This window comes from Hemiscyllium ocellatum, chromosome 2 (genome assembly GCF_020745735.1).
Source record: "Hemiscyllium ocellatum isolate sHemOce1 chromosome 2, sHemOce1.pat.X.cur, whole genome shotgun sequence".
Lineage (NCBI taxonomy): Eukaryota > Metazoa > Chordata > Chondrichthyes > Orectolobiformes > Hemiscylliidae > Hemiscyllium > Hemiscyllium ocellatum.
Genome location: NC_083402.1, coordinates 13,715,380 through 13,738,859, shown reverse-complemented (window position 1 = coordinate 13,738,859; position 23,480 = coordinate 13,715,380). Strand labels below are relative to the sequence as shown.

The 23,480-nt window shown below is 45.7% G+C and overlaps 1 protein-coding gene across 1 annotated transcript in view; it reads left to right on the top strand.

The window, feature by feature from the left end:
• Positions 1-3,978: 3,978 nt before the first annotated feature.
• The window catches only part of LOC132829932 (probable ATP-dependent RNA helicase DDX60), a 166,030-nt gene continuing 146,528 nt past the window's right edge, over positions 3,979-23,480 (top strand). Inside the window, exons 1-2 of the mRNA XM_060847358.1 lie at positions 3,979-4,225; positions 21,206-21,377. Of these exons, the coding sequence (XP_060703341.1) occupies positions 3,979-4,225; positions 21,206-21,377 (419 nt within the window). The remainder of the gene's footprint in view (positions 4,226-21,205; positions 21,378-23,480) is intronic.

Sequence of the window (23,480 nt, the reverse complement as noted above, 5' to 3'; positions counted from 1 at the left end):
CCCATGTATGCCTTTTGATACAAATGCTTTAAGTTTTCAGCTTTCTGTTGTAACTCAGTTAACTTATCTGAGCTGAAGATGTCTGCTGTGTCATCTATTTGCTCCTGGTTTGTATCAACCATCTGATCAAACAGGGTCTCTGCTAATTTCTATTCAACTTTCTTAACTGTACTCTTTGATCTCTCCTGTTTCAACTAGTGACTTTGTGACCTCGTTATCACACAATCGGGAAAATTCTCAGGATCTGTGTCCTACAATAGTTCAGTTGCCTGAGTTTCCACTGGCTTTTCAACCACAGTAGGCAGCACTCCTTCCTGTGAACTAGCTATATCATTAACAAGGGCAAATTGTAATCCTGGAATTGAGAGTTTTTTCCAGTACTCCTACCAGGACCTCTCCACTCTTCACTGAACACTCTAACCTCACTTTACATAATTGTGCACTTCTTGTCTCACCGTAAATTCCCATATTAGTACCTTTTCTGGCAATAGTCCTTCTGAAGTACATATATCCTCATCTTTCAACATCACAGATTGAGAGGATCCTGTATGTCTTAATATTGGAACTTCTTCACCTGCTGCTCCTCTTTACCTTTGCAGGTGTAGGATTTAAGATCTGGCACATCCTCTTAACCAACCTCTGACCAGCTTGTATATTTTGGTGCAGCTTTCTAGCCTCCACTGTGCTTTCTGTTACCACTCCAACAAAATTCACTGGTTTATCCTGTTTTCCTACGTTTGGCTTCCCAGTGCTTTTCCTAATCCACCAGCACTGTGATTTCATGTGGCCTACCTTATTGCAGTGAAAACACCACAGCTTTTTAACTTCTCTGTCCACTTCAAGGGTTTCCTTTTTACCCTGAGGTAAGTTATGATCTTCACTAAGTCCTACCTTTCCCTTTCCACGTGAAGATTTCTCTTTGCCCCAGTTTCTATCCCTCATGTGTTGAAACTGATTCTGGAAGCCAATCTTTGCTTTATGGACCAGTCCATAATCATGACCCATTCCAGCTGCTAACCCTGCTGTTTTAACTTACTGCTCTCCCACATGAGTTCTCACCACTTCAGGAAGTAAATTTTTGAACTCCTCCAAAATAACCGTCTCTCTCAGAGCACCATAGGTTTGCTCTATTTTTAATACCTTTATCCATCTTTCAAAATTACTTTGTTTCAAACTCAGTGTAGGTTTGACTTGGTTCCCTCCTTAGATTCCTGAAATATTGTCTGTAGGCTTCTGGCACAAGCTCAGATGCACTTAAGATGGCTTTCACCTCCTCATGCACCCCAGATACCTCCTCTGATAATGATGCAAATACCTCACTAGCTCCACCTACAAGTTTTGTTTGGATCAACAAAACCCATATGGTCATTGGCCACTGCATTTGTTTAGCCATGTTTAGCCATTTTCCAATCCTCCCACTTCCTCCAAACCAAAGGAGTTGCCATGGGCCCCAGCTATGCCTGCCTCTTCATAGGATATGTGGAACAGTCCATCTTCCGTAACTACACTGGCACCACCCCCCCACCTTTTCCTCCGCTACATCGATGACTGTATCGGTGCTGCCTCGTGCTCCCACGAGGAGGTTGAACAGTTCATCCACTTTACTAACACCTTCCACCCCGACCTCAAATTCACCTGGACTGTCTCAGACTCCTCCCTCCCCTTCCTAAACCTTTCCATTTCTATCTCGGGCGACCCAATCAACACGGACATCCACTATAAACCGACTGACTCCCACAGCTACCTGGACTACACCTCCTCCCACCCTGCCCCCTGTAAAAACACCATCCCATATTCCCAATTCCTTCGTCTCCGCTGCATCTGCTCCCAGGAGGACCAGTTCCAACACCACACAGTCCAGATGGCCTCCTTCTTCAAGACCGCAGATTCCCCCCAGACATGATCGACGATGCCCTCCACCGCATCTCCTCCACTTCCCACTCCTCCGCCCTTGAGCCCCGCCCCTCCAATTGCCACCAGGACAGAACCCCACTGGTCCTCACCTACCACCCCACCAACCTCCACATACATCATATCATCCGCCGTCATTTCCGCCACTTCCAAACGGACCCCACCACCAGGGATATATTTCCCTCCCCTCCCCTATCAGCATTCCGAAAAGACCACACCCTCTGTGACTCCCTCGTCAGGTCCACACCCCCCACCAACCCAACCTTCACTCCTGGCACCTTCCCTTGCGCCCACACCTCCTCCCTTACTTCTCTCCAAGGCCCCAAGGGTTCCTTCCATATCCGCCACAAATTCACCTGCACCTCCACACACATCATCTATTGTATCCGCTGCACCCGATGTGGCCTCTTCTGTATTGGGGAGACAGGCCGCCTACTTGCGGAATGCTTCAGAGAACACCTCTGGGACACCCGGACCAACCAACCCAACCACCCCGTGGCTCAACACTTTAACTCCTCCTCCCACTCCACCAAAGACATGCAGGTCCTTGGACTCCTCCATCGCCAGACCATAACAACACGACGGCTGGAGGAAGAGCGCTTCATCTTCCGCCTGGGAACCCTCCAACTTAGATTTCTCCAGTTTCCTCATTTCCCCTCCCCCCACCTTGCCTCAGTCAAATCCCTCGAACTCAGCACCGCCTTCCTAACCTGCAATCTTCTTCCTGACCTCTCTGCCCCCACCCCACTCTGGCCTATCATCCTCACCTTGACCTCCTTCCATCTATCGCATCTCCATCGCCCCTCCCCCAAGTCCCTCCTCCCTACCTTTTATCTTAGCCTGCTGGACACACTTTCCTCATTCCTGAAGAAGGGCTCATGCCCGAAATGTCGATTCTCCTGTTCCTTGGATGCTGCCTGACCTGCTGCGCTTTTCCAGCAACACATTTTCAGCTCTGATCTCAGCATCTGCAGACCTCACTTTCTCTTCATTGTAGCATGAACAGCCAAGATTCTGGTATAGAGACTGACTCTAATGTAACGAGGAGTACGTTGGGTTCTCAGTGATCGATTGTGTTAGGGAGCACTCTAGTCAGGGGAACAAACAGATGATCTGTGGCCAGCAGCGAAAAATCAGAATGATGTGTTGCCTCCCTGGTTAGGAACATGGGACTGAGATATCATAGCAATTATAGAGATGTGTCTCGGGGATGGACAGGACTGGCAGCTTAATGTTCCAGGATACAAATGCTACAGGAAGGATAGAAGGGGAGGCAAGAGAGGAGGGGGAGTGGCGGTTTTGATAAGGGATAGCATTACAGCCGTACTTAGGGAAGATATTCCTGGAAATACATCCAGGGAAGTTATTTGGGTGAAACTAAGAACTAAGAAAGGGATGATCACCTTATTGGGATTGTACTATAGATCCCCGAATAGTCAGTGAGAAATTGAGAAACAAATTTGCAAGGAGATTTAAGTGATCTGTAAGAATAATAGGGTGGTTATGGTCGAGGATTTCTGCGCATGAAATAGTTTCAGGTTGCAATAAACAGTCTGCTCATCCTCACAACCACATCAACAGTGCATTTCGAGACAAACAAGCAAGAGTGATGTTTAACAAAAGAAAGATTAGTGCTTCAGTTTGTCTGTCGTTGAGACTTTTGGACATTCACCCATCTGGTTACTGTTGTATATTAGCTGGTGAAGTGAAACGAAACTTAAGCAGATCGTGCATTATGTCAGCAGATTCAGTTTCGTTTTCCTGAGAGCATTTAGTTCCTGCTGTAGCCCTCACACTGTACTCAGCAACGTCAGTGCTTGCATAACCAGGATTAGTCAGTCAGCAAAGAAGAAAGGAGGATGTAGTCTGGGGCCATTGCTGGCTGCTTTACAGTGGCGAATCAAGGCAATTTCATGCAATCTGTCCTTGCTGCAGTTGGAAAGTGGGAGTCTTGGACAAGGTTGGAGGTCTGAGTCTCCAAGTGACATTCGTGTTGAGGAAGAGGGCTGACGGGAGGATCTGGAAGCTGACTGAAACATCCCCACCCCCAGGTCAGAACCCTCCATCATGAGCAGGAAGGGTCAGGCTCAACAATGGCGGGATCTCGTGGAGACGAGGGACTATTCTGACAAGGAAGCCAATGACAGCTTCAGTGAGGAAGAGAATCTGGATGAGGATGAGGCAGAACCCTTGGACGAGGAGGCCATGTTGAAGATGAAGTTGAGGCAGCTGAGTGATGATGGAGAGGAGGCGAGGATGGATGAGCTACTCCACAGGGCCATGACTGGAGAGCGTGACTCTTCACCGAAGGGAGGTAAGGGCTTCAGAGAGCACGCCAATGTTTCTTCGGGTAAACAAGGCACTGTTTCACTTGGTGGGTGTGGGTTGGTTATTCTATCCCTTTCTTGGTGAATATACAACAGTAAGGTGCAAATAACAGGACACATGGACCCCCAGTGTGTTTAACTTTGAGCATTGAAACTGTGCTTTGACTCATCATACACAGGGCAGGTGACTGAGGTGTCAGTGGGGAGCACTTTGGGGCCAGTGACCATAATTCTATTAGATTTACAATAGTGATGGAAAAGGATAGACCAGATCTAAAAGTTTTTTTTAGATTTTAGATTACTTACAGTGTGGAAACAGGCCCTTCGGCCCAACAAGTCCACACCGACCCGTCGAAGTGCAACCCACCCATACCCCTACATTTACCCCTTTACCTAACACTACGGGCAATTTAGCATGGCCAATTCACCTGACCCGCACATCTTTGGACTGTGGGAGGAAACCGGAGCACCCGGAGGAAACCCACGCAGACACGGGGAGAATGTGCAAACTCCACACAGTCAGTCGCCTGAGTCGGGAATTGAACCCAGGTCTCTGGCGCTGTGAGGCAGCAGTGCTAACCACTGTGCCACTGTGCCGCCCGAAGTCGAAGTTCTAAATTGGAGAAAGCCCAATTTTGATGGTATTAGGTAAGAACTTTCAAAAGCTGATTGGGGGCAGATGTTCGCAGGTAAGAGGAGGGCTGGAAAATGGGAAGCCTTCAGAAATGAGATAATGAGAATCCAGAGAAAGTATATTCCTGTCAGGGTGAAAGGGAAGGCTGGTAGGTATAGGGAATGCCGGATGATGAAAGAAATTGAGGGTTTGGTTAAGAAAAAGAAGGAAGCATATGTCAGGTATAGACAGGATAGATCGAGTGAATCCTTAGAAGAGTATAAAGGAAGGAGGAGTATACTTAAGAGGGAAATCAGGAGGGCAAAATGAGGACATGAGATAGCTTTGGCAAATAGAATTAAGGAGAATCCAAAGGGCTTTTACAGACATATTAAGGACAAAAGGGTAACTATGGAGAGAATAGGGCCCCTTGAAGATCAACAAGGCAACCTTTGTGTGGAGCCACAGAAAATGGGGGAGATAGTAAATGAATATTTTGCATCAGTATTTACTGTGGAAAAGGATATGGAAGATATAGACTGTAGGGAAGTAGATGGTGACATCTTGCAAAATGTCCAGATTACAGAGGAGGAAGGGCTGGATGTCTTGAAACGCATAAAGGTGGATAAATCCCCAGGACCCGATCAGGTGTACCCGAGAACTCTGTGGGAAGCTAGAGAAGTGATTGCTGGGCCTCTTGCTGAAATATTTGTATCATCAATAGTCACAGGTGAGGTGCCAGAAGACTGGAGGTTGGCAAACGTGGTGCTACTGTTTCGGAAGGGTGGTAAGGACAAGCCAAGGAACTATAGACTAGTGAGCCTGATGACGGTGGTGGGCTAGTTGTTGGAGGGAATCCTGAGGGACAGGATGTACATGTTTTTGGAAAGACAAGGGCTGATAAGGGATAGTCAACATGACTTTGTGCGTGGGAAATCATGTCTCACAAACTTGATTTTTTTGAAGAAGTAACAAAGAGGATTGATGAGGGCAGTGCAGTAAATGTGATCTATATGGACTTCAGTAAGGCGTTCGACAAGGTTCCCCATGGGAGACTGATTAGTAAGGTTAGATCTCATGGAATACAGGGAGAACCATTTGGATACAGAACTGGCTCAGAAGGTAGAAGACAGAGAGTGGTGTTGGAGGGTTGCTTTTAAGACTGGAGGCCTGTGACCAGTGGAGTGCCTCAAGGATTCGTGCTGGGTCCTAGAACATAGAACATAGAACAGTACAGCACAGAACAGGCCCATGATTTTGTGCCGAACATTTGTCCTAGCTTAAGCACCTATCCATGTACCTTTCCAATTGCCGCTTAAAGGTCACCAATGATTCTGACTCTGCCACTCCCACAGGCAGCGTATTCCATGCCCCCACCACTCTCTGGGTAAAGAACCTACCCCTGACATACCCCCATACCTTCCACCCTTCACCTTAAATTTATGTCCCCTTGTAACATTCTGTTGTACCTGGGGAAAAAGTCTCTGACTGTCTACTCTATCTATTCCCCTGATCATCTTATAAACTTCTATCAAGTCACCCCTCATCCTTCGCCATTCCAATGAGAAAAGGCCTAGCACTCTCAACCTATCCTCGTACAACCTATTCTCCATTCCAGGCAACATCCTGGTAAATCTCCTCTGCACCCTCTCCAAAGCTTCACATCTTTCCTAAAGTGAGGCGACCAGAACTGCACACAGTACTCCAAATGTGGCCTTACCAAGGTCCTGTACAGCTGCAACATCACCTCACGACTCTTGAATTCAATCCCTCTGCTAATGAACGCTAATACACCATAGGCCTTCTTACAAGCTCTATCTACCTGAGTGGCAACTTTCAAAGAGCTATGAACATAGACCCCAAGATCCCTCTGCTCCTCCACCTGACTAAGAACCCTTCCGTTAACCCTGTATTCCGCATTCTTATTTGTTCTTCCAAAATGGACTACCTCACACTTGGCAGGGTTGAAATCCATCTGCCACTCCTCAGCCCAGCTCTGCATCATATCTAAGTCCCTTTGCAGCTGACAACAGCCCTCTTCACTATCCACAACTCTACCAATCTTCGTATCATCTGCAAATTTACTGACCCACCCTTCGACTCCCTCTTCCAAGTCATTAATAAAAATTACAAACAGCAGAGGACCCAGAACTGATCCCTGCGGAACTCCACTTGTAACTGGGCTCCAGGCTGAATATTTACCATCTACCACCACTCTCTGACTTCGACCGGTTAGCCAGTTCTCTATCCAACTGGCCAAACTTCCCACTATCCCATGCCTCCTGACTTTCCGCATAAGCCTACCATGGGGAAACTTATCAAATGCCTTAATAAAATCCATGTACACTACATCCACTGCTCTACCCTCATCCACATGCTCGGTCACCTCCTCAAAGAATTCAATAAGACTTGTAAGGCAAGGCCTACCCTTCACAAATCCGTGCTGGCTGTCCCTAATCAAGCAGTGTCTTTCCAGATACTCATAAATCCTATCCCTCAGGACCCTTTCCATTACTTTGCCTACCATCGAAGTAAGACTAACTGGCCTGTAATTCCCAGGGTTATCCCTATTCCCTTTTTTGAACAGGGGCACAACATTCGCCACTCTCCAGTTCCCTGATACCACCCCTGTTGACAGTGAAGACGAAAAGATCATTGTCAACGGCTCTGCAATTTCCTCTCTTGCTTCCCACATAATCCTAGGATATATCCCATCAGGCCCGGGGGACTTGTCTATCCTCAAGTTTTTCAAAATGCCCAACACATCTTCCTTCCTAACAAGTATCTCCTCTAGCTTACCAGTCCGTTTCATACTCTCCTCATCAACAATATGGTCCCTCTCATTTGTAAATACTGAAGAAAAGTACTCATTCAAGACCTCTCCTATCTCTTCCGACTCAATACAAAGTCTCCCGCTACTGTCCTTGATTGGACCTACTCTCGTTCTCGTCATTCTCATGTTTCTCACATACGCATAAAAGGCCTTGGGGTCATCCTTGATCCTACCCGCCAAAGATTTTTCATGCCCTCTCTTAGCTCTCCTAATCCCTTTCTTCAGCTCCCTTCTGGCTATCCTGTATCCCTCCAACGCTCTATCTGAACCTTGTTTCCTCAACCTTATGTAAGCCTCCTTCTTCCTCTTTACTAGACATTCAACCTCCCTCGTCAACCAACGTTCCCTCACATGACCATCTCTTTCCTACCTGACAGGTACATACATATCAAGGACATGTTGTATCTGTTCCTTGAAAAAGTTCCACATTTCAATGGCATCCTTCCCTGACAGCCTATGCTCCCAACTATGCTCCTCAGATCCTGTCTTGCAGCATCGTATTTATCCCTCTCCTAATTGTGAAACCTACCCTGTTGCATGCATCTATCCCTCTCCATAACCAAGGTGAAAGTCACAGAATTGGGGTCACCATCACCAAAATGTTCACCCACTAACAAGCCCATCACTTGTCATGGCTCGTTACCGAGTACCAAATCCAATATGGCCTCCCCTCTGGTCGGACAATCTACATACTGAGTTAGAAAAGCTTCCTGGACACACTGCACAACCACCACCCTGTCCAATCTACTTGATCTAAAGAGCTTCCAATCAATATTTGGGAAGTTGAAATCGCCCATGACTACTACCCTGTGGTTTCTGCACTTTCCAAAATCTGTTTCCCAATCTGTTTCTCCACATCTCTGCTGCTACTGGGGGGCCTATAGTAAACACCCAACAAGGTGACTGCTCTTTTCCTATTTCTGACTTCAGCCCATACTACCTCCAAAGGCAGATCCCCCTCGAACTGCCTTTCTGCAGCCGTTATACCATTTCTAATTAGCAACGCCACACCCCCTCCTTTTTTTTTACCACCCTCCCTAATCTTACTGAAACATCTGTAACCAGGAACCTCCAACAACCATTCCTGTCCCTCTCCTATCCACATTTCCGTGAAGGCCACAACATCGTAGTCCCAAGTACCAATGCACGCCTTAAGTTCACCCACCTTATTTCTGATATGTTGAAGTATACACACTTGAGCCCATTCCTGTGTCCGCAAGTATTCCCTGTCAGTGCTACCTTCTCCACAGCCTCCCTTCATTCTTGGACATCCTGAAAACCAGCTAACCTACTTGCTGGACTACAAGTCCGGATCCCATCCCCCTACCAAAATCAGTTTAAACCCCGCCCCCCCTCCCCCCGAAGAGTGCTAGCAAACCTACCTCCCATGATAATGGTGCCCTTCTGGTTCAGGTGCAACCCGTCCTGTTTGTACAGGTCCCACCTTCCGTAGAATGCAGTCCAATTGTCCAAATACCTGAAGCCCTCCCTCCTACACCATCCTTGCAGTCACGTGTTCAACTGCACCCTCTCCCTATTCCTTGCCTCACTGTCACGTGGCACCGGCAACAACCCAGAGATGACGACTCTGTCCGTCCTAGCTTTTAGCTTCCAGCCTAACTCCCTGAGCTCCTGAATGACCTCTCCACCCCTTTTCCTATCTATGTCGTTGGTGCCAATGTGCACCATGACTTCTGGCTACAAACCCTCTCCCTTAAGGATTCTGAAGACACGGTCTGAGACATCTCGGACCCTGGCATCCGGGAGGCAACAAACCAACCGAGAGTCTCGCCCATGTCCACAGAACCGCCTGTCTGTCCCTCTAACTATAGAGTCTCCTATAACTAGCGCTCTCCTCCTCTCCCCCTTTCCCTTCTGAGCCTCAGAGCCGGACCTCGTGCCAGAGACCCAGTCACTGCAGCTTACCCCTGCTAGGCCGTCCCCCCCAGCAGTATCCAAAGCGGTATACTTATTGTTGAGAGGAACGATCACAGGGGATCCCTGCACTGCCTGCTTCCTCCCCTTCCCACCTCTAATTGTTACCCAGCTACTTCTGTTTTCTGGCGTAGCTATGTCCCTGTAGCTTCTATCTATCACCCTCTCAGCCTCTCGAATAATTCTCAGTTCATCCAACTCCAGCTCCAGTTCCCTAACGCGGTCTGTGAGGAGCTGGAGCTGGCTGCACTTCCTGCAGGTGAAGTTGGCAGGAGCATCGGTGGTCACCCCTCCCTCAAATATCCTGCAGGAGGAACATTCCACTGCCTGCGCTGCCATAATTCTACACTGAGTCTCCAAAACAAGAACACTTCTCCACTCAAATAACAATCACTTACCTTCCTGACTGGCTTTGTGCTCCGACTTCACTTCCGCCCAGCTCCCTCTAGCTTTTGTCATTTACATCAATGATTTGGATGCAAACATAAGAGATACAGTTAGACAAGTTTGCAGATGACACCAAAATTGGAGGTGTAGTAGACAGCGAAGAGGGTTACCCCAGATTACAGCAAGATCTTGATCAGATGCGCCAAAGGGCCGAGAAGTGGCAGATGGAGTTTAATTCAGAGAAATGTGAGGTGCTGCATTTTGGGAAAGCAAATCTTAGCAGGGCTTCTACACTTAATGGTAATATCCTAGAAAGTGTTGCTGAACAAATAGACCTTGGAGTGCAAGTTCAAAGCTCCTTGAAAGTGGAGTCGCAGGTAGATAGGATAGTGAAGAAGGCGTTTGGTATGCTTTCCCTAATTGGTCAGAGTATTGAGTATAGGCATTGGGTGGTCATGTTGCGGCTGTACAGGACATTGGTTAGGCCACTGTTAGAATATTGCGTACAATTCTGGTCTCCTTATCGGAAAGATGTTGTGAAACTTGAAAGGGTTCAGAAAAGATTTCTAGAGGTTTACAAAATCATGAGGGGCATGGATAGGATAAATAGACAAAGTCTTTTCCCTGGGGTCAGGGAGTCCAGAATTTGAGGGCATAGGTTGAGAGTGAGAGGGGAAAGATATAAAAGAGACCTAAGGGGCAACTTTTTCACTCAGAAGGTGGTACGTGTATGGAATGAGCTGCCAGAGGAAGTGGTGGAGGCTGGTACAATTGCAACATTTAAGAGACAGTTGGATGAGTATTAGAATAGGAAGGGTTTGGAGGGATATGGGCTGGGTGCTGGCAGGTGGGACTAGATTGGGTTGGGATATCTGGTCGGCATGGACGGGTTGGACCGAAGGGTCTGTTTCCATGCTGTACATCTTTATGACTCTGTGACTCTATCATAATGAGAAACAATAATATTTATTATTTGTCACAATTAATACTATAACAACAAAATATACTATAAACTAACAATTTACACTGTATATCTAATTAACTATATTGTGCTTTAACTTCCCTCTGGATGATCGTATCCCATCACACCGGATCTTCAGTGTGATCCACGTGGTGATGATTATCTGGCTGTCTTCTCCTGGTGGTCCCAGGGGTGTCTTCACTTCTCGATGGTTGCTAACTGAACTGCAACTTCTTTGTCTTTCTCTTTAGCCTTTATCTTCTCGCTGTGACGAATGATAGTGGGATCTTGATACTACACTGTCTGGAAATATTCCTAGGTATTTTTCTTTTAAGTCCTCAGTTCCCTGGTCTTCCTTTGGCTTCTCCACAGCAAGGGGTGTCACTCCCACTTTGGGTCCTGCTAAATCGTTCCCAAGAACAAAGGGCATTCCTGGAACTGACACTCTGTCAATCACTCCCACTGTTAGTTCCCTAGTCTTGATCTTCCATGGGGAAATGCTAAATATCTGTCTGTCTATCCCACAAGCTACCACTCTCTCGGGTAACACATCAGAAAGAGTGCAAATCTTTCACTATTAAAGACTGATTAGATCCTGCATCTCTTAAAATTATATTATAATTTGTTCTTCACCCTGTTCTTCCTGAGTAGATTTTACCCACAGAGGCAAAGTCTTTACAGAGATTGGGCACTAACTCCATACCCAGCCCCTGCCAAGGCTGTGCACTCTCCTGCAGCTCCTTGACTTTTCTTGGAGTTTCCTTTACCACTTGCACTATTGCTCGGGGCTTAGCCTCTTTTACCACATCTTTTCCCATAGTGCCTTTCTTTCACAACCTGCACTGTGACTTTACCTGTCGCAGGAGAAAGTGAGGACTGCAGATGCTGGAGATCAGAGTCGAGGGTGTTATGCTGGAAAAGCACAGCAGGTCAAGCAGCATCCAAGGAGCAAGAGAGTCGACGTTTCGGGCAAAAGCCCCTCATCAGCATCGTCAATTCGCCTTTATATGTCCCACTTTACCACAGTGAGAATACCTGAGGCCTTTCACCTCCTTTTCACCTTGTTGGGCTTTTTCTTTCACCTGTGGTAAACTATTACCAGTGCTCTCTACTCTTTGTTTTGTAGTGTAGGATCTCCCCTTCTCCCAATTTCTATCCCTCACAGGATGAATTTCTTGCCAGAAGCTAAACATTGCCTTATGCACTAATGAACATTCATCTGCCATTTCTCCTGCTCGTCTCACTTCTTAAACTTTCTGTTCATCCACATGAATTATTCTCATCTCTGGAAGTGAGTTTTTAAACTCCCTACAGCAGAAAAATCTCTCTTAGAGCCTCACAGGTCTTAACTATTTTTAAGGCCTGCACCCATTTATCAAAATTGCTATGTTTAGTATTTTCGAGCTCACCATAAGCCTGACCTGGTTCCTTCTTTATGTTTCTGAACTGCTGTCCATATGCTTGTGGTACCAATTCATAAGCTCTTAAAGTAGCCTGTTTGACATCTTCATAATCTCTTGATCCCTCATCTGACAGCGCGGCAAATACCTCACTCGCTCTGCCTACCAGCTTAGTCTGAACTGGCATTACCCACAAGTCCTCTGAACAGTTCATCTGCCTAGCCAATTTTTCAAACAAAATAAAGGCAGCTTCGACATCTTTCTCATCAAATTGTGGCAATATTGTAAAATATTTGTGTACACTACTACCTTCTCTCTTCATCTCCAGCTTGTTAACTTGAGTTTTCTGATGGATTTGCAACTTCTGAAGTTCAAATTCTCTCTTCCTTTCTCTTTCTTCTCTCTCTCCTTGCTCAGCTAAGAACCTTCTCTGCGTTTTTCCTCTCTTTCTTTCTCTCTTTCTCCTGTCACGGCTCTTCTTTCCCTTTCTTTATCTTCTAACTCCATTTGCCTCAATTGCAGTGTGCATTTTTCTAACTCTGCTGCACCTGTCTGTTTCTCTGACAAACCTAAGTGCTTGACCAACTCCATTACAATTTCAGCATTTCTTTAGCCCCTGGTTAAACCCAATTCTAACCTATTTGCTAATTCTAAAAGTATATCCTTCCTCTGTCTTTCTAAACTTTCTTGGCAAATTTGGGAAACATCTTAAAACCCTAGAACCTCTAGCAATCTTAAGAGCCATTTCACTGACTTTCAGTTTAACCAACCACAAGTAACCAAAATTAAACAAAATTGTGAAACCTATTTTATGATCTAGGGCACTAATTGGCAAGTGTATAAATCTACTGGACCTTTCATACCCCAAATCTGTTCAAACCTGTCTAAGTCACGGACCCAAGATCCCAAACTGTTATGACATCGTGGTGAACCATTCTGTTAATTAAACCGAGCACCCAGAAAAGCTCACCTCGCCTCGTAATCTGTTCAGATATGTGTGACAGAGAACTTCGAAATTCCACTATTTAAAGAAAATATCAAGTTACTCTTTAACTCTAAAAGTGAACATTAAACAATAACTATTCACAGTTCGAAGCCCCCCTTTCTCTTAACTGCTTATTATCTGTCTCCAACTCTATCACAATATACTATTCCAATAAAACACTTATTAAAATAGCATCAACTTAATTTTAAAATCATATAGTGGCTGTTATCTTCAAAGTCTTTCTTCTTCCAGGTGAAGATCTCTCTGGATCATCTTCTTTCTTTTTACTGGGAATATGTTTCATATGAAAAGGTACCTTTGATAGAGAGTGTTTCCAAATTTCTTGGGTCTATGTTGATGGCAGTTGGTCTGACTGATTTTCAAAATGCCTGCCGTTTTTATATCCCCAACATCGGATCATCTCATTGGGTGATGTTCGCAAAACAATATATTCAAACTTGGTTGGGTTTTAGAATCCTGGGGCATAATTTAAACCGATTGGTTACATTTGAATTGTTGTGAAAACAGCAACCCACTCAGGTATCCAATTTACAGCCAAATGTTAGATATTTTCAATTTTCCACTACACTCTGAGATTGCTAACTAGTCATTTGACAGGTCTTGTAAACTCTTAGTGAGAAACAGTATTCACTCTCTCTTCAAGGTATAATACATGCCATCAACTTCATAATACTCTTCACTTTAAGAAATTCCTCCTCACTGGAGTTCTAAAAGGCCTACCCTTTATCCTTAGATTGTAATCCCCTGGTTTCAAAGGCCTCAACCAATACTAGAACGTAGGCCCAGGGATCCTGATAATGCCATTATAGCCCTTCCTACCAACAACCCACCACCTCCACCACTTCCACCCCCCCTCCTCCCCACCCCCCATACTGCACAAGTAAACAAAGATCAAACCAGGTTGGTCAAAGAGATCTGTTCATCTGGGCTGAAAGGAACACAGGGCAAGAAGGCAATAGGTTCTGAGCTTAACTGTTTTTTTTACCAAGTTCTGAGTTAGAAATTGGAGATCAATAATGTTTCCAAATTGGGGTAAAAGAGGCACCAATGGCTCTGTAGCATTATCATCAGACCCTGCCAATGATCTGGTGAGCTGAGTTCAAATCCTGCCATGGCAGAGTGTGAACTTGGAATTCAAATAAAATTCTGGAATTAAGAGTCTAATGATGACCATGTTGACTGTCTGTATCTGGTCCACTAACGTCCTTTAGGGAAGGAAATCTGCTATCATTACCTGGTCTGGCTGACATGTGACTCCAGACCCACAGCAACGTGATTAACTCTTAGCTGGGCAATTAGGGATGGGCAATAAAGGTTGGCTTAGCCAGGACGTCCTTATCCCGTGAATGGATGAGAAACAAGGGCCCGGGTTCAATCTGACAAACTGTACACTTGAAGACAGCTGAGGGCAGATCTGATGGGGGTTTTCAAAATCATGAGTGGGCTGGATAGATAGGGAGAAAGTGTTCCCGGTTGTAAAAGTAACAAGAACGAGATGACATCGATCTAACGTGATGTGCATGCGAAGCAAGTGTGATGTGAGAAAAGCATTCTCACAACGTGGGTAGGCTGTGTCTAGACTCTACAGCCTGGAAACGTGGTGAGGCAGGTTCAGTTAAAGCATTCAAGAGGGGCATTGGAAGCTAATTTGGGTAGAACTAGCATGCAGGGAGGTGGGGAAAGGCAGGAAATTGGGGCTGAGGAATAGCAGGAACAATAGCCTCAATGGCATTCTGCTGCGCCATAACAATTTGGTGATCCGATGTGATTTCAAATCAAATGAACAAAACCAATTGAGACAGAAAAGTATGTGGATAGAGTTGATAAGTACCTTTCCATTGGCAGTAAAGACAAGGATGTTAATGATACGAGACTGGCAAAAGCAGTAATGGGGACCTGAGGAAATCTCCGTCTTGCAACAGCTTGTATCTGGGTTGCACTATCTGTATTTTGTGCCTTCAAAAATTAATTGAATCAGCTATATTGTCACATGTTCTCAAATCAGTACAGTGCAAAGTTTATGATTGTAGCATTACAACATTATCTTAGGTACAAAGGTACCTGGATACTGACACTTAAAATCAAATGCTTAGGAAACAAAGTATAATTAGGAAAGTAAAGAAATAAATACAGTTTTTCCAGAACACGTTCCTGTGAGACCCCGCGTGATACACACATTGTGCAATACAAATATACTTAAAGTGTTGGTGATGTAATCACATTAGCCAACACACACTTTAAAAGTTCATGCTTTAGAAATGTGTTCTCTATTCACCCAATTGTGTTACATCCAATTCGCATTAATGTAAGACGTACTGTAGCAGAGCTGATGCAGTCCAGCATGACAGATCATGGGAATAAGTTAGATAAATAAAGAAGCAAAAAGTTCAGAATATCAGTCTTTTTGACCCAGCCCTTGCCAGCACCTAGCCCTGAAGAGAGACCTCCACCACCTCACCATTACCTGCCTCAGACCCACCAATATAGAAGCCCACCCACTTTAGGTGCCATATCTTTGCCAGCGGGCCTACTTGGCTGATGCTGCTGCACCTACACACAACCGACAACCAAGAGTCCCAGGCTGCATTATCAGGCTAGGCCAGGCCAGGCCACCAGCAGCCGGCCCACGAGTCCCACTACAGCTGCACATGTCACCTTGCCAGTGCCGCCATCTTGAAAAGGCCCCAGCTACCCCACCCAGGCGCCCCAGTCCTCAATCGCTGGAGGAGTTTCATTGTCGCTGATGTGAGCCCCGTGAGAATACCAGAAAAAGGATCTCATTGCCCCCAATCTTCGATCACCGGGAGGACCCATGTCCGCCACTCTGGGTGAGGCACACTCTCACTGCCAAGTCAGTGCTGCCAATGCACCCACCACAGAAACAAAGAAACAACACCAAAAGGAAAGGAAAATAAAGCACAAGAAAGGAATAGGGACAAAGGTAAAATCAAGGAAGGCAGGTGGGAACAGCAGGGCCTGGCCAACATCCCACATGCAGCCCAGTTACCTGCCACCATCTTGCACCGGAATTGGATGATTATCTGAATTGGAAAAGAACGGTCATGGGAAGGTGAGCAAATGGAATGAGGTAAAAGAGAGCCAGCAAGGATATGATGGACCAAATGGCCTCATTGAGTGCTGAAATTTTCATCTAGAATGAGAGGCCATTGTTTGGTAGATATATAGCGGCGAGGAGGAGGAATTTCCTGAAAGAGTCTGTGGAGTTTATCAGCCTGGAGTGTGGTGGATGTTGGGACATTGAGACAATTTTAGGAAGAAGGTAGGCAGGCTTTTAATTAGTGATGGATTGAAGAGTTATGGAGAGCTGGGCAGGAGAGTGAAGTTGAGGCCGAGAAGAGATCAGCCATGGTCGTATTAAATGGTGGAGCAGGCTCAATGGGCTGAATGGCCCTCTTCTAGTCCTTACCTTTGATGATTCTATTGGAAATGTAGCCTGTCCACCTTCTTACTCAGCTATCAGCTCCACCCTTCCCATTGACCAATCACAACCACCCTCTACCTGCGTTCACCTATCACCATCCCAGCTGCCCTTCCTCAGCCCCACTCCTCTCCCTTTCTGTTTCACTTCTGGGCTCCTTTACCCTCCCCTGTCCTGGTGAAGGTTTTCGGCCTGGGAGATTGGCTATCCTACTCCTCGGATGCTGTCTGACCCGCTGTGCTTTTCCAGCCTCACAGTGGTTAGCACTGCTGCCTCACAGTGCCAGAGATCTGGGTTCAATTCCCGCCTCAGGAGACTGACTGTGTGGAGTTTGCACATTCTCCCCGTGTCTGCGTGGGTTTCCTCCGGGTGCTCCGGTTTCCTCCCACAGTCCAAAGATGTGCGGGTCAGGTGAATTGGAAATGTTAAATTGCTCGTATTGTTAGGTAAGGGGTAAATGTAGGGGTATGGGTGGGTTGCGCTTCGGCGGGTCGGTGTGGACTTGTTGGGCCGAAGGGCCTGTTTCCACACTGTAAGTAATCTAATCTAATCTGTTGACTCTGGAAACATATTTTTGTTCTACCCTTTGGTTTGTCTCCAGTCAGGAACTGCTCAGGTGAAACTTTTCCACGTTTGTTTCTAACAGACTTATTGATCGGGTTGGCTCGCTGGGCAGGTAATAAGCTGTCTGAGAGGTTGACGCCTGCTCCATGGGTCATGTTGGTTTTCCAAACCATTATGGTCCAAATCGATTAGATTTCCACAGTGAGTCTGATAAGCGGAACCCTTTCAACAAGCTTGAACATGCGATATCAGATATCCAATTAATGTCCTGTTGCACTGTGCAACCCATGGTCCTCATCATCCAGGCCTTATCAGGTAGCACAAATATTTATTGTGCATTTGCTGTGCCTATAACCATTGAGTCAAGGTCTTTGTTAGGAGGTGTACCAACAAGTTAATTCTTCCTAAAGTCATTCATGAGGTTGTGGATGCCTACTCTATTGCCCACAGGGTGATTTAAATATATCTCAGATCGTTAGCTTTGCTTTATTTGCCCAGAAGCAGGTTGCTATTGCAGATTTTTATTTTAATTAATCAGGTCAGGGATGTTAAGATGCAATACTAGAGGGGGTGGGCCTTGAACCTAGCCTCTGCAGGTGGGTAGGGACAGTCAGTGCATCACAAGAGTCCTATTATCTTGAGATATTCCTTCTTAATGGCACCTGTCTGGTCAGTCGCCTCATGCAGCTACAAGATTCCATCTCCAACGGTCCAGTTGCACAGAGTCATAGAGTCATACAGCACAGAAACAGACCCCTCAGTCCAACCAGCCCACGCCAACCATAATCCCAAGCTAAGCTAGTCACGCCTGTCTGCTCCTGGTCCCTATCCCTCCAAACCTCTCCTACTCTCGTACTTATCTCAGTGTCTTTTAAACATTGTAACTCTGACCGCATCCACCAAATCCTCAGGAAGTTCATTCCACATGTGAACCACCCTCTGTGCGAAAAATTTGCCCCTCCTGTCTTTCTTAAATCTCTCCTCTCATCTGAGAAATGTGCCCCTTGGTCCTGAAATCCAGTTCCAGGGAAAAGACACCTACTCTTCATCCTATTTATACCCTCAGGATTTTATAGACCTCTTTAAGGTCAACCCCAAACCTCCTAAGCTCCAGTGAAAGATGTCCCAGCCTTTCTTTATAACTCAAACCTGCCCAACCCGGCAACATCCTGGTAAATCCCTTCTGAACCCTCTCCAGCTTAATAATATCCTTCCTATAGCAGGGCGACCAGAACTAGACACAGAATAGGCCTCACCAACGTCCTGTAAAACCCTCAACAAAGCGTCCCAACTCCTATACTCAAAGAAGCGAGCAATGAAGGCAAGTGTGCTAAATGTCTTTGTAACCATCCCATGTAACTCATGGTGATGCAAACTTCAATGAGTTACATTCTTGAACCCCGAGAACTCTCCGTTCTACAGCACCTACCCCAGGCTCTGGTTTCTGTTCTCTTCCCAGCCCCCATCACCTACTGGATTCCCATCCCACACAGATCTGTCTTCACATCTTCCTTTCTCTTCAAATACAGGCTTCCCCAGCAACAACGACACTTGTCCTTCACACGGACAGAGACAATCAGACTGATCTGGGAGGGCGCAAGTTTTGAACTTTGAGTGAGAGATGCGGGATTGGGGAAAAAGCTGGGTAGTGTGGGAATGGGGAGAAAGGGCGGATTGCAGAATGCTGGAGATCAGAGTCGAAGAGCGTGTTGCTGGAAAAGCACAGCTGCTCAGGCAGCATCCAAGGAGCAGGAGAATCGGCGTTACAGGCATAACAGGCATGAAGGGCTGATGCCTGAAATGTTGATTCTCCTACTCCTCGGATAGTGCCTGTGCTGCTGTGCTTTTCCAGCATCACACCCTGTGACTAGTGTGAGAATGAATCTGTTTCGGCCGTGAGTGTTAACAATTAGGAACCTACTGCCCCGAGAGAGGGTTGAGAAAGTGGACAAGCCAAACAATTTCAAAGGGATTGGATAGGCACTTGATTTGATTTATTATTGTCACCTGTACCTAGGTAGAGTGAAAAGTTTAGTTTTGCATGCAATACGTACTATACAAAGTGCATCAGGGTAATAGAACAGAGTGAGGAATACAATGTTACAGTGAGAGGCAAGGTGCACAAACAGCCAGATCAACATTCAATTTAAAATTTGTGAGGTCCATTCAGAAGTTCAATAACAGTGAGGAAGAAGCTGTTCTTGAATCTGTTTGTACGAGTACAAACTTTTGTATCTTCTACCTGATGGAAGAGGATGGAAGAGGAAGGGCTTTTAGTATGTTGGCTGCTTTCCTGAGGCAGCGAGAATTATAGATGGAGCCAATGAATGGAACGTTGGTTTGTGTGATGGACTGGGCTGTGTTCACAACTCTCCATTGTTTCTGGTGGTCTTGGGAACAGCAGTTGCCATACTATGCTGTGATGAAGGAATGGGATTTGTTGGGCTATGCTAATTGATCTGGAGAATGGGACTGACCGGAATGTCCTACAGAAGCTGACGTATTCCCAGCAGGAGGAATGACAAAGGCACTGCACTTTGTCTTAGCCCAACTAAGGGGAGGGGGGTCAGTTAGCTTGGATGGTTTACAATGCAGAATGATGCCAACGGAGTCGGTGTAGTTCCCATAACACATGAGCTTCTCATGAAAATCCTGCTGTTGAAGTCTCACCCCTTGCCCGAGGATTGGTGACCCTCAGGTCAAATGTATCACCAATCATGTCTCTTGAATAAGATAGTCCTCTGGGACAATGGTAACTTGTCCTTTACCATTGCAATATTAGTTGCTTTGACAGGTGTAGGCATAGAAAGATGGAATGATGCTGCTCAGCAGATCACCATTTTGCCCAATATGTCAGTGTGGGGTCTTTCGGAAGAGCTATCCAATCAGACCCATCCTCCTGTCAACTATTCCTCTTTAAGTGTTTATCCAGTCTGATGTTGGAAGTTCCTTTCAAACCTTTCCTCCATGATTTGGTGGTTTTGAATATTCCCATTGACCTGTCCCACAACTCAGGCCCCTCCTAGTGTGAATAACACTGGGACCAGTAACATGCAAACCCAGGATATGGTAAAGGCAACTGGTAAAATTCCAATTCCATTAAAAAAAAACATCTGGGATCAAAGTTTGCCACAGATGCAATGATGAGCAAGCTAGCCGGATTAGCCATGACGAGGTGATGATCTAGTTGCAGAGTTGCTGGACTGTTAATCTATTGAGGTGAAAGTAAAAGCTGCAGATGCTGGAGATTAGAGTCGAGAGTGTTGTGCTGGAAAAGCACACTATGTCAGGGCAGTATCTGAAGAGCAGGAGAATCGTCGTTTCGGGCAAAAGCCCTTCATCAACTGTTAATCCATCGATCCAGAGGATGATTTGGGGACCTAGATTTGAATTCGACCCATGGCAAAATGTCAGAATTTGAATTCAAAAGACAAAAATCTGGAGTTGAGTCTCATGTTGACCACGACACCGTGGTCGGGAAAAATCCATCTGGTTTACTGATGCCCCTACCTGGTCTGGCCTCCATGTGACTCCAGACCGACAGAAATGTGATTGGCTTTTTAACTGTCCTCTGGGCATTAGGAGTGGGCAATAAATGCTGGCCTGGCCAACACAGCCACATCCCATTGATAAATTAAAAAAAAGTGCAGGGGGATCCAAGATGGCAGCGATCTAGGAGGTTCATGTTGCAGAACTCTGCACTGCTGCAGAAGCCGGATAAATCTCTAACTGGCCCATCCCAGACCATCGCAACATCCTGGGACTCTCGAAAGGTCACAGAGTCCCGAGAAACTGTGAAAGATTGACTTACCTGCGTTTTGCCATCCAGAGATGCTGAAGAAGGGAGGAGGAGAGTCCGAGGTCTGGCCCACGGCCCAGCCTGCTGGATCCTTGGACTCGATTACCTACCAGGTCCTGGTGAAGGAGCTCGTGAAATCTCGCGAGATGTTGTGTAAACAGATAGAGGGGAAGCTGGCCCTGACCTCCATCATGCTGCAGAAGCATGAACAGCATCTGGGAGACCTGGAAAAGAGGACAGATGAGGTAGAGCATAGGGTCATACTGGTAGAAGTTGATTGCAGTTCCTCCAAGGATAGGATCCAAGCCCTGGAGATACGGGTCTGTACTTTGCATGATGAAGCGGATGATTATGAGAACAGAGGCAGAAGATTGTCGATCTGCTAGACGGTTAGGAAGGTGAGTGGCCAGTAGAATATATTGAGGACTGGTTGCCAAAATTCCTTAACCTGGAGGCTGGATGAGAGGCTTGAAGTTTGAGAGGGCACACCAGGTCATGGCGTGGAGATCAGGGCTGGGTCAACGTCCTTGTCCTCTCCTGGTGCTGTTCCATCACTACAGAGAAAAGGAGAGAATCGTGGAAGCTTCCAGAATCCAGGGGAAGGACCGAAGTCCCTAATTTACAAGGGCTGTAGGATCATGTTCTTCCAGGACCTCTCAGCAGCGGTGATTCAGAAAAGAAAATCTTATGATGATGTCAAGGGAAGACTGAGGGAGCTTGGGACCCAGTATTCTCTGAGGTATCCAGTGGTACACTGGAGCACCTTAGATGGATCCATACATCTCTTTGATATGTCGGAGAAGGCAAGAGACTTTGTGGACAAACTAACCTAATCTGATCAATTTAGTATGTACAAATAGTAGTGTTGGTAAAAGAGGTAAAAAGCTTATTTCTCCACGCTTCAGGCTCTCTGCCTTTATTCCTGATGAAGGGCTTTTGCCCGAAACGTCGATTTCGCTGCTTGTTGGATGCTGCCTGAACTGCTGTGCTCTTCCAGCACCACTAATCCAAATAGTAGTGTTGTTTGGGTATGTCTTTGTTTTTATTAAAACAGGAAGTCTGTTTGGGGCTTTCTTTTCCTTTTTTTATTATTAGTAATAATTTGGTTTGGTGGCAGTTGTTTACTTTCAATTTCTAAGTTAAGTTATACCAGAGGATGGGTGGGGTATTTACCCCTTTTTCTCTTTAAAAATTGTTTTTATTCATATTGCTATTCCATGGTGTATTAGCTTTCTTTGCTGCTTGTATTAGTGGTGCGGCTCTAGCTAGGAGGAGGGAAAATGGTTGGGATGGATAGATGCCTACTTACCGACAGTTTGGGATGGGTAGTTGCCCCCTTTGGGCAGGGGATGAGTTCCTGTATTCAGTGCTATTGGTGTTTTATATGTTGGTTTGTTTTTTTTTTGTTTTTTTGTAGGTTTTAATCTTTGATTGTTTTGTAGGTTTGTTAAATGTAATGGTTTGAGTTTATGTATTTTTTTATGTTCAATGGATCATATGACACTAAGTCTTAGCAATTTGTGTTTTGAGTTCCTCCTCTCTGGAATTTAAATGTTACTGGAGAAGATTATGGCTAATGACTTGATTAATTGGTGTACCTGGAACATCAAGGGGAGTCACTCACCAATTAAGAGGAAGAAAGTACTTTTGAGTGTTAGAAAGGAAAAGGTGGATATTTCTTTGTTACAGGAGATACACTTGGATGATAGGGCGCATTTGAAACTACTGCAGAATGGCATTGGTCGGGTTTACTTTTCATCATTTAATGCCAGTAGTAATGGAGTGGCTATATTGGTTAGGAGGAATCTCCCATTTAAGTTAATGGAGTCTGTTGAAGACATACTCAGGACGTTTGTACTTCTTTAAGCTCTGATAAATGGGGAAATAACATGATGTTTTAACTATTTATTGCCCTCCAGCTCATCCCCTCAAATTTTTGGTCGATGCATTTTCTAAACCGATAACTATCAAATCCTTACATCATTACAGGGGTGATTTTAACTGTCTCATGGATCCCACAGTAGACAGGTTGCCCAAAGGCCCCCAAATACCCTCTGTACAAATTAAACAATGAGTGGATTTGTGTGTGGAGTTAGGGTTGGTGGATGTCTGGAGGCATCTCCACCTTACAGGCAGGGATTTTGCATTTTTCTCCAATCCGCACAGATGTCACACCAGGATTGATATTTTTCTGACCCCTGTAGCAACACTGGACTGGGTGGCATCTTGTACGATTGTTAATATTACTATCTCTGATCACACTCCAGTGTACCTGTTGGTTAAGATTAAGGACGTTACAGTGGGT